This window comes from Balaenoptera ricei, chromosome 1 (assembly GCF_028023285.1).
Source record: "Balaenoptera ricei isolate mBalRic1 chromosome 1, mBalRic1.hap2, whole genome shotgun sequence".
Lineage (NCBI taxonomy): Eukaryota > Metazoa > Chordata > Mammalia > Artiodactyla > Balaenopteridae > Balaenoptera > Balaenoptera ricei.
Window position 1 is genome coordinate 57,638,704 of NC_082639.1, and position 14,820 is coordinate 57,653,523.

At 37.8% G+C, this 14,820-nt stretch overlaps 1 protein-coding gene across 9 annotated transcripts in view; it reads left to right on the top strand.

Moving 5' to 3' along the window:
* The window catches only part of SGIP1 (SH3GL interacting endocytic adaptor 1), a 211,326-nt gene that overhangs the window by 192,278 nt on the left and 4,228 nt on the right, over positions 1 to 14,820 (top strand). For 8 of the 9 annotated variants that reach the window (XM_059924166.1, XM_059924162.1, XM_059924211.1 and 5 more), the window contains 3 exons: positions 6,092 to 6,247; positions 10,587 to 10,719; positions 14,350 to 14,552. In XM_059924166.1, the coding sequence (XP_059780149.1) occupies positions 6,092 to 6,247; positions 10,587 to 10,719; positions 14,350 to 14,552 (492 nt within the window). The remainder of the gene's footprint in view (positions 1 to 6,091; positions 6,248 to 10,586; positions 10,720 to 14,349; positions 14,553 to 14,820) is intronic. The other variant, XM_059924184.1, reaches the window with a different exon arrangement.

A 14,820-nucleotide genomic window follows, 5' to 3' on the forward strand; every position in this document is an offset into this window, starting at 1 on the left:
ACTATGTGGCCGCCATTGTGCTAGACAGGGATATATTGGTGGTGAAGACAGCTGATATGGAAAATAAAACTTGTACATAACTATAATGCAAAGTCCACTATAGGAGAGGTGTAGAGATGGGGCAATGGGAGTTAAGAAGTCCTTAATAATAATCTTTTTTAAATCCCAAGAAGTGGTATAGCAGCCTACCAGTCCCTGTACAAGCTGGGTTCTTCTTCTTGTTTCAGTTTCCCCAGCACACTCTGACAAGTGTCTGCGGAGGTCTGTACCAGTGAGCCTGGTGTCCATGACTTTAGCATTCCAGTGATGTGGTACTTGAGCCAAGTTAATATTAATGCTTTTCCTATGCCTTCCAAATTAGCTGAGCCTTTGGTCTGTGAATGACTGCACATATTGAGTCTTTTTCCAATTATATTGCCATAAGTAGCTATAGTGTATACTGTATATTGGTAGATGGGAGATTTAGTATATTTCATTGACATTATGAGATCTGAAATTTATGAACAGATCATGAAGTGACATTCTTCTAAATTTAATTTCATCTCCAAGCAGTGAATCACTTTAGTTGCTGTTCCTTTGTTATTCACTTTCAAAGAAACAACTCAAGTTCAAAAGTTCCATCATGGGGAGAGGTGGGGAGGAGGGTAAAGCCAAACACAGCGCCACATAGAGAAATGATGCAGAAAAAGCATATGGGTTTGTTTTGCCTGTGGTTCTCTCTCATCCTGTATCAAAGACTTCCCCATTTGTTTTCAGACCATACATTGGAAACAAAAATCTACTACTGGTATTCTGACATCTGAGTCTTTCTCAGTAGCTCAAAGGCAGAGAACTCCTTGACTTTGCTGCCACCTGGGGGAAACACATTTCCCATTATTAGCTCCTATTTGAACACCTCTGGTGCTAGGAACTAATTCTATAATTCCCAAGAAAACCTTAGGCTTCTCAGTTATAGTCTATCCTTCCCTTATCACCATATTTCAATTAGTTATTCAAGTGTATGTCTCCCTGCTTAAACTAGAAGTTTGCTCAAGACCACGTTTGTCCTGTTTCTCACTGCCCATTCTAGTGCGTTACACAATGCCTGGTACATTGATTAGGCAGCGAATATATAATTGTTAAATGTATGAATTTATTTTTAAAACACTTTATTGAGTTCCTAGTCTGCCCTGGGTTCTGTGTTTTGCACCTTTGCTTTCCCAGAACCTAAGACACAGTACTTGCCTTCACAGTAGTAAATATGTGCAAGAAATTACAAAACAGTTTTTAAAAAAGTCTGTCCATTTGTCCAAGGAAACTAAAGAAAGGAAAAACTAAAGAGGGCTGAATGGAGAAGATATTAAGGAAGGCCTTGGAAAGGCCTGCCTTTGAACTGAGTCTTGAATATGAGAAGGAGTTTTTGCCTGGTACCCAAGTCAATAAAAGGGAAGATAAATAAAGGAAGGGAAGCAGCCTATGTGCAGAAGTGTGTATGCTTGAACAGAAAACCATGAACTTAGTTATCAAAGCAGTAGAACTTACACTTTACGAGAGGGATGTATTTCTGATGACCTCACATAAATCAAATCCACACATTTCCTGACCAGAATTGGCCAGTGTTTCTGTTGACCAGCTAACATGATGCTGCCTGTGGTAACAGGGAGAACCCAGTTTACAAGACACTTGACCAGTTGACTTGGAAATCTTGCCATTCTAGACAGATGTTTCATTTGCAGGGATTCATATGGTTTTAAATTTACTTCATAAAGTACCTGTGTCAATATTTCCATATTGCGGTATTTCAGATTTCCATGATTTAAACTCACATGAAATGTAGCCACATCACACACTGATAGGAACAATCATTACTGTTGAACAAAGTCTTTCCTTTAGTGAGTGAGTATAGGTTGAAAATATTAATTTTTATATAGAAAATTTCAGATCGACTTAGACACTGGATGGATTAATAAATCACCAAAGGTCTGACTCTGACAATTGAGATGCAGTTCAGAAACGTAATGTAACTGAGGAGCCTGGGTGCTTCCTCTGTTGGCTTATACTGACTACTTCTCTCATAGCCCACCCGACACTGTAAGCCCTTTGAAGGCAGGGGCTCTTTTGCTCATTTTTTTTTTTGAATTTTATTTTATTTATTTTTTATACAGCAGGTTCTTATTAGTTATCTATTTTACACATATTAGTGTATATATGTCTTTTGCTCATTTTTTAATTGCCTCCCCACTCACAACAAAAACAAACAACCCCAACTTACATAGTTAGGCATTGATAAATGTTTATTGACTTAGTAAATTCCAACTCCTCCCCTTGCTGACTTTCTTTCAAAAGAGAAACTTTATCCTCCACCAAGACACCACTTAGAGCTCATTTTGAGCAACCTGGAAAAGAAACTGAGTAGATTCCTTTCCAATTAAAAAAACATTTGAGCAATCACTGCTAACAGTGTACTGAGTGATGGTAGGTGCTGAAGTCTAATTTAACAAGTGCTCTGACTAGTTAGTATTTTCTTCTAGAGTCATCAAATAAAATTTTTCTTGCCCACATGTTGAAAAACATTAAGAGTAGACTCAGCTTAAGGGGAAGTCCAGGCTTAGCACCAATTCATCACCAGTAAATCAATCAAGCCTTATGGATCTAAAAGACAGAGAAGGAAGACAGCAGAGTTGGCACCAAACTGGGAGATCAGCAATATTCTCCAGCAGAGATGGAGGGGCAAACTTCCAGAAACCAGAATTCTTATTCAGAGCAGTTCAGGGTTAGGGATGATATTATCTGAGTGGGAGGAGGTGGGGCACATGGCAACTTTAGGAAGCTCACCTACCCTCCACCTCTACCGCAAACCCAGCCTTACACATACAAGGCTATAGCAGTTCTTCACACAAGCTGTTTTGAATGTGTGCCAAGGACCATCTCATCTGAGCCACTTGTGCCTCATCGATCACAGTTACACAGCATACAAGGTGACTATGGGGCAAATAGAGTTTCCTATATTCAAGTGTGAGCGAAGTTTTCATTTATTAACCTCAATTTCCCTAGAAAGTACACTCCTGCACTTAAAGTTGCAGAAATGGTACAAGGGTCAATTATCCAGATGTATAGGAAAGTTATAAAGAAGTTCACTCATTTTAAATATTTACCATTTCCCAAAGAAGAATCATCTTTTTGAGATTTCTGCTTCTGGTTAAAGTGGAATAACAGGGACCAATTTACCCTTCTACCTGAAAACACTGCAGAAACAGACAAAATATATGAAACAATGATTTGCATGACACAGGACCTCAGGTGAAGGACAGTGACCCCTGAGAGGTGAGATGTGCCGTATGATTGCCCCAACTGACTTCCTGGAGAGTTTCCAGGCCATGGCATAGGGAAAGCCCAGCAGACTCACAGGCGTTCGTGTCTGGGGGTTCGTGTCTGGGAGACAGGGAGGTGTCTCACCGAGGCACACTCCACTGCAAAACTGGCTGAGGAGGGTGCCCGAGGAAGCTAATGGCCCGTGGGTACCGCAGACCACCATGCACTGCAGGAGCTGGCTATGGAGAAGGTGTGCATATGTTAGGAGCCTGGAGCCAGGGACCCATCTGCATTCAAAGAGCTGGGCACTGGGACAGCCCAGCCACACGTACCTCAGGAACCAGAGGCTGTGGAAGCTGCCAGCGTCACTGGGCACTAGCAAATCCACATGGGTTGCAGTACCCACACTCCTGGGTGCCACGTGCCTCCTGCACTGCAGGAGCCTAGCTCTAGAAAAGCCTTGAGTACTGCAGAGAACTGCCTAGCAAGAGCACTGGAACCAGGAAGGGAAAATTCTCTTCTTCCTGCAATGTCTTTCTAGTGCCCTCTACTGACAAAAAGTAAGATAGTGCCTGTTACGTTGGCAAAGAAAAAATATATTAATGGCCCAATACTGATTCTCTCAGAGCAGACAGTAAAGGGTGAATTGGAACTCCACTGATTTTATGTAGAAATTGACACAGTGATCCTAAGTTTCATGTGGAAATACAAAGAACTTAAAATAGCCAAAACAATTTTGAAAGAGAACAAAGTTGGTAGACTAATACTACTTGATCTCAGAATAACTTTAAAGCTGCAGCAATCAAGACAGTGTGGGATTGGTGTAAAGATGGACAAAATAGATCAATGGAACAGAATAGAGAATTTAGAAATAGGCCCACACATATATGGACAACTGAATTTCAACAAAATTACCAAGTGGATAAATTCAACAGATGGTGATAGAACAATTAGATACCCATATCCGCACACTAAAGAATGAACTTGGACCCATACCTCACAGAAAACATACAGAAATTAACCAAAAATAGATCATAAAGCTAAATGTAAAACTAAAAATTAAAAATTTCTAGAATAAAACATAGGTGAAATGTTTGTGACCTTGGATTTAGCAAAGATTTCTCAGATAAGACTCCAAAAGAATAAAGTGATTAGCTACAACCCATAAAAGAATAAATTGATGAATTTAAAATTTCTGCTCTTCAAATTACTCTTAAGAGAAAGAAAAAAAACAAGCCACCAACTGGGGAAAAAAATTCTTTGCAAAGCATGTATTCGATAAATTACTTATATCCAGAATGTACCAAAAAAAACCCCAAATTAATAAGAGAACAGAAAACTCAATTTAAAAAACTGGCAAAAATTCTGAGCAGACACTTCACCTGAGTAAATAACTGATGACAAATAAGCACGTGAAAAGGTGCTAAGATCCTTAGCCATTAGGGAAATGCAGATTAAAACAACAATGAGATACTGTTACTCACCTATGAGAATGACAAACTAAAAAGACAGATCCTACCAAGTGTTGGTGAGGATGGGGAGGAACTGAAACTCTCGCACTCAGCTGTATTTTCCACTTCAGAAAACAGTTTGGCAGTTTCTTAAAACGTTAAAGGTACACCTATCATGTGATCCAGTCATATATTTATCCAAGAGAAATAAGAGCATGTGCCCATACACAGGCTTGTACATACATATTCATCACAGCTTTATTTGTAATAGGCAAAAGATAGAAAGAATCCACATGTTCTTCAACAAGTGAATGAATTTTCAAAACGAACCTGTGGTATATCCATATTCCACCCAGCAATAAAAAGCCATGAACTATTGATTCACACACTACATGGATAAATCTGAAAATAATTATGCTGAGTGGAAAACATCAGACCAAAAAAAAAAAAAAACAATCACACACCTTACAATTCTGTTTATATAAAATTTTAGAAAGTCCAAGCTAATATGTAATGTCAGAAAATATATTAGTAATTACCAAGGGACAGAGAGGGAAAGGATGGAGAAGGGCAGGAGAGAGGAAAACAAAAACACAGGAGGAGACTCTTAAGGACGTTAGATATCTTGATTATCTTGATTGTGTGATGGTTTCATAGATGTAGATTATGTCAAAAATGATGGAAATTTACACTATAAATAAGCACCAGTTATTATATATCGACTATACTTCAATAAAGCCCTTTTTTAAAAAGGATTATTATTCCTTCCAATTGTGATCCAACTGTGTTAACTTATATATATGACTGATTTTATAATTTCAACCAGATAGACAAGTTAATGGAATAAAGATTTAATTAAGTGGGAAGCAGGAAGTTTACCCCATGTGTCTATAAAAGAACACACTCAAGGCATCAATCACATTACTCAGAGAACTAAAATAAGTCCCAGTGAATAGTGTAATAACATTGTGCAATTTAGTATCTTCAAATATGCTGCCATCAATTCAGCAGTCAAAGAGAGAGAGAATCACCAGAATAAATTATTCTGTTTGTGAGGTGAACATACAGACTTTTCTACAGAAAGAAAAAAGCTGCACTTTTTTTCTAACGGTGCAAAAACACCTTCAACAAAATAGCCACCTTTTTTGGAGAAGTGTTAAAATAAACCTTTGAGTCCTCAGGTCTTTAGAAATGAGTTAGTAGCTGAGAGTGAATTGTTAAGAGCTTACTTTTCCTCTCTTCTGCTGTGTCATATTGTTACAGAAATCTTTGCTTTTCACAACTGCTTTGATTCACAGCATGTTGACCTAGGTTTCCTCTCTTTCCTCTCACGTGTTGTGATATGCCAGATGTATCGTGAAGATTACTGGAGAAATGGTGTTGTCCTTTCCTGCCGGCATCACCAGACACTTTGCCAACAACCCATCGCCAGCTGCTTTGACTTTTCGGGTGACAAATTTCAGCAGGTTAGAACACGTCCTGCCAAATCCCCAACTTCTCTGCTGGTAAATATATTTTGCACAAATTTTTTAGAGATGTGTGTGGCTTAGCACCTTATTCTTAGATGAGAGATGTACTTTAGTGAGAGAGATACACTGTACTGAAATTACCGCTACTCAGATATGTTTATAGGTTCAATACCAGAACTTTTACCAGCTGTAAAAATTGTTGGTGGGTGATTGTGTGTGTGTGCATATATGTATTTTAATGGCCAACTATCTCAAGTGGCTAAAGAGACATTTAGAGTAATGAAATCTGCATTAGTGACAATTTAGTCATTTCTGTTTTGCTCATCACTGGTAGACAATGCATGAGGATGGTGGAAAATGAGCCCAATAAAAGGAATAAAATCCATTTGTTGTATTAGCATCTTCTAAAATCAAATGATATCTGAACTGTGAGCTACTCTTCATATAAGCTTGAAAATCTCTTTGTTAAACATGTAATTTCATTGTACTGTAATAATGATTGTTTTGATGGAATTTTACATGTATGGCATAAAAGAAGCTTATGTGAATTTGTTTACATAAATACACTTCTTCACATTTCCTATTAAATCTGAATTTGATGTCTTTATCATATATATATATGCACATGCACGTTCACACAACACACACATATATACATGCTACTAAAAAATGATCCACTCTACAAGTTAATTATTGACAATGGATGAGACAAAAAAAGTCATTCTTGACAGTTTTGTCCATCAGTAAGTCCTGATATTCCATCCAAAATTCTCTCTCTAAAATGGCCACTTTTTCCCTGTTATTATCACTTCTTCTATCCAAATGATGACTATCATTTCCCTGGACCACAGCAACTGCTTTCCTCCTTCCCTCCCTGCATCCAGTCTTGCCCCACTCCTACACACAATAACCAGATGACCTTTTTTGAGGTAAATCAGGTTGTCCTCGCTCGTAGTCCTCTGATGGCTTCCCGTTGCATCTGTACCAGAATCCAAACTTGTTACCATTGCCTTCAAGGCCCTGAGTCATCCACTCTTGCCTGTCTGTCTGTCCTCATCTCCCACCATCCTCCTCAGAATCCTTGTAGCTCCAGCCAGACCTGCCAGTCTTGGGAACTGCTGAGTCCTTTCCCACATCAAGACTTTGTATGCTTGTTTCCTCTGCCTCCAACAGGATTTCCACCCTTCTTCACCGGACTCATACTCATCCTTCAGATCTCAGCTCCACTCAGCCTTCCCTGACCTCCCCACTCTCCTCCCCACTCCCACACTAAATCACATCGCCTTGTTATTCTCTCTCAATCTTCCCTATTCTTCCCTTTGTCACACTTACTAAAACTAATAATTACATATCTATTTGTTTTCTTCATCCATCCATCTCCCCCGCTAGACTGTAAAATCCATGAGGGAACAGAACACATGTATTGGTTCACCACCGTATCCTCAGTACCTTCCACTATGCCTAATAAGGACTTGAGTAGTCTTTGTTGAATGAATGAACAATTCAACTATAATTTAGAGAATTTTGTCAAGCTGGATATTTATGTAGAAATAACTAGAGGTTATTTGGAATCTGAGGACCAATACAGTCACTCTCTTTCTCTTGCCTGAATGAGACTTTTTAGCTTCCCTGATGAAAAAACAGTCACAGGTGTTTCAGGTGATGACCAAGATCACCTCCTTCTCTTTGGTCCTTGCGATGGTTTAATTGGCAAACTTGATTCCAGGCTTAAAAATACAAAAGAAATGCTCACCCTTTAAATGAAAAATAAATGTGAAATGATCAAGATTGGAAATTGGCAACTTCTTATTTCAGTTTCCCTCTGTGTTTTTGATGTGCACAGCGAGCCACACAGCGAGTTAATTTTATTTTTCTAGGTTCGTCCATCTGAAATTAGGAATTACGTGCCACCATCTCACCAGTTTGTCTGTAAATATGACTGATGTGATAGTTATAGCTTTTGTTGCACTTTTAGGCCGTTATGTTGCCAAGTTCTTAGGCATTTGTGTCAGAGTTTTATACTTATATTAATACATCAGTCTTATGAATTGAACTAAATATCAGTCTGAGAATGTTTCGTGTGACAAAACATTATATGGACCCTTAAGTTTTTTAAACAAAACAAAAACAAAAAAATTCTTATTAATTTGGACTTTATTAACTCTAAGTATTTGATGATTGTGTCAGGGCTGTGACTGGTGACCCATCAGTCCTAGAGACTGTTTGGTTTTGGTATGTAGCGCCACTCCACCACCCCTGCTGCCACACCTACTTTTCAAAAGGCCATGGAACCAAGCATTATTCTCAAATGCTGTTCAAGCCTTTCTTCATCTGTTATCTTACACCCAGCCAATCTTCTCAGTTATCCTTACTGAAAGACTTATTTAGGTTAGCAGCTCGGCCCCTGGAGACATTTGGGTTTGCAATCCCTGTGACAGGGACCAAACTGAAATTTACTTCTAATTTTCCCTTATGAAAGGGATTGGCTTACAAAGGATGTTCAGGAACAATCACTAAACCAATTGAGTCTGAAGAATTCTCAAGGCTTTATGAGTATTCAAGAATTGCATCTCTGTGCAAGCTTTTGATTGACAAACTTTTCTTGACTATTTGTTAAAGCAAGTTCTCCGAAGAATTATCATAGATATATGCCTTAGCTTATTTTGTTATTAAACATGTAATTGGGATTTTCTCAGTTATTTGGATTTACTTAGCACAAATTAATAAAATGTTGCTGGATATTAATTCCACACCTCTTTTGGTATAGTGGGAAAGTATGACCTGCAGTAAAACTGACTTGGGCTGGAATCTTGACTCTGTTACTTATTAGCTGTTCAACCTTAAGTAAATTACTTAATTTACTTAATTTACTTAAGTAATACTGAACCTCTATTGTTCTTAGCTCCAGCCTCCTTGTGTAGCTACCACTCTGGAAGCTCTGGGTAACTTGGATGTTTTAGATAATAACAGTTTAGACAGCACTTATCAGCATCCTTAGCTTAGCTGGGCTAGGGGCAAGGACGAGGGGCCAGGAGTCTTTTCCATTCACTTCCTCCTGTCCAGAGGCACAGGATTTTCTCTGTCCTCAACAGCCTATAGCAGGCACAACAGAACCACAGGGGTCTTGCTGAGACTTGGTGCCCACGACCACTCACTCCTAACTGACCAGAAGCAGTTTCAAGGCCCTGATTTTTTTTTGACTCAGCTCTTGATAGGTTTGGCTTCTGGAGGCTGAACCATAGGAACTTACTTTCGACTGGCCTTTATCACTGTATCACACCCTTCTGTCTCCGTGACCTCTAATTTTCTCTTTTTATAACATATGCTTATCTTTAAAAAGGAAGATAATTCTTCTTTTGCAGGGTAGATTTTAATGAAATAGTTTATAATGTATCTAACAGAGTGCCTAGCACATAATAGAGGCTCAAAAAATTCTAACTACTATTATTGTATTACATAGGATATTCTGAAAGTGAAATGTCAGTAAGTTACTGAGCCACTTGGGCCCCAGTTTCTTCATCATGTGGGAAGTAAGCAGGTGCTTTTCACACTCTAGCCTGATTCTTTTTGCCATTGAGACAAACATTTTCAAAAGACATGGGAGGAGTGGCCTGTGGACAGGCCGCAGAGTAACACTGACGACCCTCATAGGAATACGAAAATCCTTAATTCACCAAGACTGCATTCTCTAGTGTAACTACCATGGTTATTATCATTTAAATTCCAGGATCATCTTATAAGTGAGGTAACTTTTTATGATTTAGATGCTCTTAGATAAACTGTTGTGAATGCTAAAAAAGGAGCATGATAATTTTAGTATCACTCTTTTTCCTCAGTTGGAGATAAAGACCATGTTTACAGATATTTGTTTACACATTTGTTTACAAATGTTTGCTTACAAACATTTAAGTATTTTATATTTAAATATTTAAATATAAGTAATTTCTGAGAACCTACTGTTCAAGTAAATTCAAAAGAAAATCAATGTACTCGGCTCCTTGATTGCATTAACCGACTAATTCATAGGAAATGGTGGTGATTTAGAAAGGGCTATTAAATAGGGGTTAATAAATAATTCAGTGTTTAAAGCAACCAGTTATCATCATGATTGATTAATATTACTGGGTAATATTACTGGGTATAAATCACTGAGATTTATAGCAATACAATAATGCCTCCCAATGGGTATTAATCTATTAACATAATACCATTTAGGACTGCAATTATACTAAAACTATACTATTAATAATATAATCTCTACAAATTGTCAAAGATGGAGATAGAAATCAGATGACAATTTGCTAAGATGCTTTTTTGTGTGGTTTATGTTTGTTACAAAATGCTACTCAATCATTTTTTCTTCCCAATTGAATAGTGATAATACCCAAAATGATGCCAATGCCAAGGAATTCTGGGTAAACATGCCAAATTTGATGATTCATCTAAAGAAAGTGTCGGAACAAAAACCCCAGGCTACGTATTATAACGTGGATATGCTCAAATATCAGGTAAGCCTATTTATATGGTCAAGGTGTCTCTTTCACATTACAAATGTATATTCTAACATACCTAACATTAAATAAAAGTAGACAAAGTAACATTTCTTTCAATATTATTTAAAAGTTACAATTTATAAGAAAATAGAAACCTTAAAAGACTATTTGGAGGCTATATAGTGTCAAGAATATTCATACATATTCTTATTAGTTGAAACCTGCAAGTAAAAAATTTCATTCAAATTTAGGGAAACACGCCAAAAAATGAATTTTCAGAAAATTACATCAATTAAGATTACAAATATTGACAAAATAGTTCACTGTAATTTTGTTAAGAATATTACCTACTAAAATCTCTTACTTTAAATGATTAAATGTAAATAATTTGGTGTTTTTTCATAATGTGATAGTCTATGAAATAAATTCTGATGAAACTTATGTTAAGAAATAATTTAATGAGAATATTTGGTACAACACATTACAGGATATGAGAACTTTCTTTCTGTGTTTAGGATTTCCCTTTACCCCAAAATATTACTGATTTAATAAATAAGCCTGTTTCAGACCAGGATTCTATAGAGCTTGAGTATCCCACTGATTCCTAGCCACTTGATCTCTTTTGAAAGTTGTACTTTAATAGAAATCAGTGCATCTCAAACATGAGTGTACTTTACAATCACCAGGGAGGTTATAAACAAATGCTGATTCTGAAGTGGTGCTAATTATAGACAGACACAGATATAAATATAGATAGATGTCTATATAAAACTCTATTTATAGATAAATAAAGATGGAGATGGGGAGGGGGGAGGGGAGAGGGATAAAGACAGAGACAGAGACAGAGATATCTACTGGGCCCTGACACTCCCAGAGATTTTTATTTAATTGGTTCAGGATGTGACGTAGGTGTATATATTTTTACAAGTCCTCCGAATGATTATAATGCACCCTGTGGATTGAAAACCACATGTTGTAAGGGAACCATTGAACGTGAAGTATCTATGTAATTGTACATTTCACAAAAATACAAATGAATATAATGTTTTTCTAGTAAGAATAATATCATCGAAGCTTTGGACATTATAACAAAGCCTAGAAAGTAGACAGAATTCACCTATTGCAATATGAGCTTGGTTTAAAGTACGATAATGAAGGCAAGAGACTGAATTCTGGAATTAAGTCAGCTTCCTACTGTCCACTGACCTTGGGCACTTAATGTCCCTGAGCCTCAGTTTCCTCATCTGCAAATTAGGAAAAAATGATTCCTACCTAGGTATTTTATAGGCTGTGAGGAGCTAACACCCTAACACATTTCAAAGTACTTTGTGAAATGTAAGTAGCCCTAGGCCTGCCATTTTGTTTTAAAGGTGCTCTGAGGAATCCCTTTTGTTGTGGTTTAGTTGTGTTGTTGTTACTGTTTTTCAACAATGCAAGGGATTGGTTGGGAGGCATAATTAGCATTTTGTGGGATCAAATTACATCATGTTTACTTTCTGGCCACCAGTAGCACCCTCCCAGTAACTGGGACAGTCACATATCCATAAAGCACCTCCCCAGGTAGAGGAACTACTAAGAAGTTGAGAACTCCTGCCGAGGACAGAGTAGAGAAATGGGTGGGGAGAGTGAGTCTGCTCTGCTTTTGAGCTATCTTAAATAACAGACTTCTAAATAAAAGTGCATTTGCAGAGGATTGGGCTGCTAAAAATATTTAAAGTTTAAAAACTTCATTATAAGGCTTATCATAGAGATTATTATAAAGTTTTAAAGCTTTTATGATAATGGTCATCAAACTAAAATTATGTCATCAAAAGCCATGTCTGTCATTTTATAAAAGAATCCATGTCTAGGTTTGTTTCTGCAGCAACCATGCCTGACTTTTAAGCGCAGCCTGCCTTCAGGACCCTTCCACGTGGTGTCCATATGTGCAGGCATTACTAGGCCAATAAAGAGCTGTTTATATTCTTTAAAATCAGCAAAACTCATACTCCATGAATGTAACTGCAAGGGCACAGACACCACCCACACGGCCCCTGCAGTGCGCATGTACTTGTAAAAGGTACATAGAAATAATAACCTTGCAAGTTTTTCACTGTGGGCCCAGGATTCTAGTTGATATTATTGTCTTATAACTTTTTGTTGTTTCTTCAACCTGGATTTTCCTTAGTGAAATTCACAGTTGTTTCTAACTAGAATTGACAGTAGACAGTAGAATGTGGTACTGCCAGTTAGGAGACCTGGGTTCAGGTCCTTACTTTGGCAAATCCCAAAGGAGTATTAATAACTTGCTTTGTCTAACTCGCTGGTTTGTGAAGAGCAAATATGGTAAGAATATTAATAGGTAACATGTATTAAAATGTTAACTCCTTACTGTATATGAGGCACTAGGCTGAGTGTTTCATATAAAACATCTTCTTCAATCTTCCTAACATCTCTAGGCATAAATATTATTATCATTTCTGGGACTTCCCTGGCAGTCCAGTGGTTAAAAGTCCGCCCTTCCAGTGCAGGGGACGTGAGTATGGTAAGGGAACTAAGATCCCGTATGCCACACGGTACAGCCAAAAACTTTTTAAAAATTAAAAAAAATATATTATCATTCCCATTTGGCAGATGAGGAAATAACTGAGGCACAGAGAAGTTTTTATTGACTGGTCAAAGATCACTTAGCTTGGAAGTGACAATCAGAACTCACACCCAGATATATCTGAAAAAACCAAAAACACTAATTTGAAAAGATACATGTTCACAGGAGCATTATTTACAATTTGCCAAGATATGGAAGCAACCTAAGTGTCCATCAATAGATGAATGGTTAAAGAAGATGTGGGGTATATGTATACAATAGAATACTACTCAGCCATAAAAAAGAATGAAATTTTGCCATTTGCAACAACATGGATGAACTTGGAGGGCATTATGCTGAGTGAAATAAGTGAGACAGAGAAGGACAAATACTGTATGATACCACTTATATGTGGAATCAAAAAATTCAACAAACTAGTGAATATAACAAAAAAGAAGCAGACTCACAGATATAGAGAACAAACTAGTGGTTACTAGTGGGGAGAGGGAAAGGGGAAGGGGCAATAGTAAGGGATTAAGAGGTACAAACTATTAGGTATAAAATAAGGTACAAGGATATATTGTACAACATGGGGAATATAGCCAATACTTTATAATAACTATAAATGGAGGATAACCTTTAAAAATTATGAATCACTATATTGTGCACCTGTAACTTATATAATATTGTATAGCAACTCTATTTCAATTAAAAGAAAGAAAGAAAGGAAAAAAGACCTCACACCCAGGACTGTCTGCCTTCTTGGCCTCAGCTCCTAACCAGTGTGCTACCAGCTCCCTATCTGACTAAAGTGCATTGTAAACTCTAAGGTGCTATAGAAACTTCAATAATTGATTTTATGTTTTTAATCTGTAACAGTTCACCTGAAGCACCCAGCTCTCACTCATATGACACCCTTCATGGTGATTTTTTTACTGAGTGCTCATTTGTGAGCAGCACGAACAACATTATGACTTTTTGATATCTAAGAATATTCCAGTGGGAGATAATAATAGCTTCTGGGTTTCTTTCAGATTAATAGTCAAGCCTTAAATGTTCTCTTTCCTGTCTTTGCCAAGGTGTCAGCCCAGGGCATTCAGTCCACGCCTCTGAACCTGGCAGTGAACTGGCGATGTGAGCCGGCAAGCACCGACCTGCGCATAGATTACAAATACAATACGGATGCAATGACAACGGCCGTGGCCCTCAACAATGTGCAGTTCCTGGTCCCCATAGATGGAGGGGTAACCAAGCTCCAGGCTGTGCTCCCACCAGCAGTCTGGTAAGGAGCCATCAGTCCCCTTCCTCTTCACCAAAGGGCTCCTGGGCAAAGGGATCACAGACTTTTTAGCATTTGTGTTTCCTACAGGAAGAGATCACAGCAGGCCTGGGTGTCAGGGTTCAGGGCAGAAAACAGAAGCTGCTATAGCTAATTTCAAGCAGAAAATGATTTAACACAGGGATTTAGATGTTCACACAAAAAAAGAGGAACAAGCTTTAGACTGGATCTCCAAGAATATTTCCCAGAAGATTGCAGAACTGGCCCACCA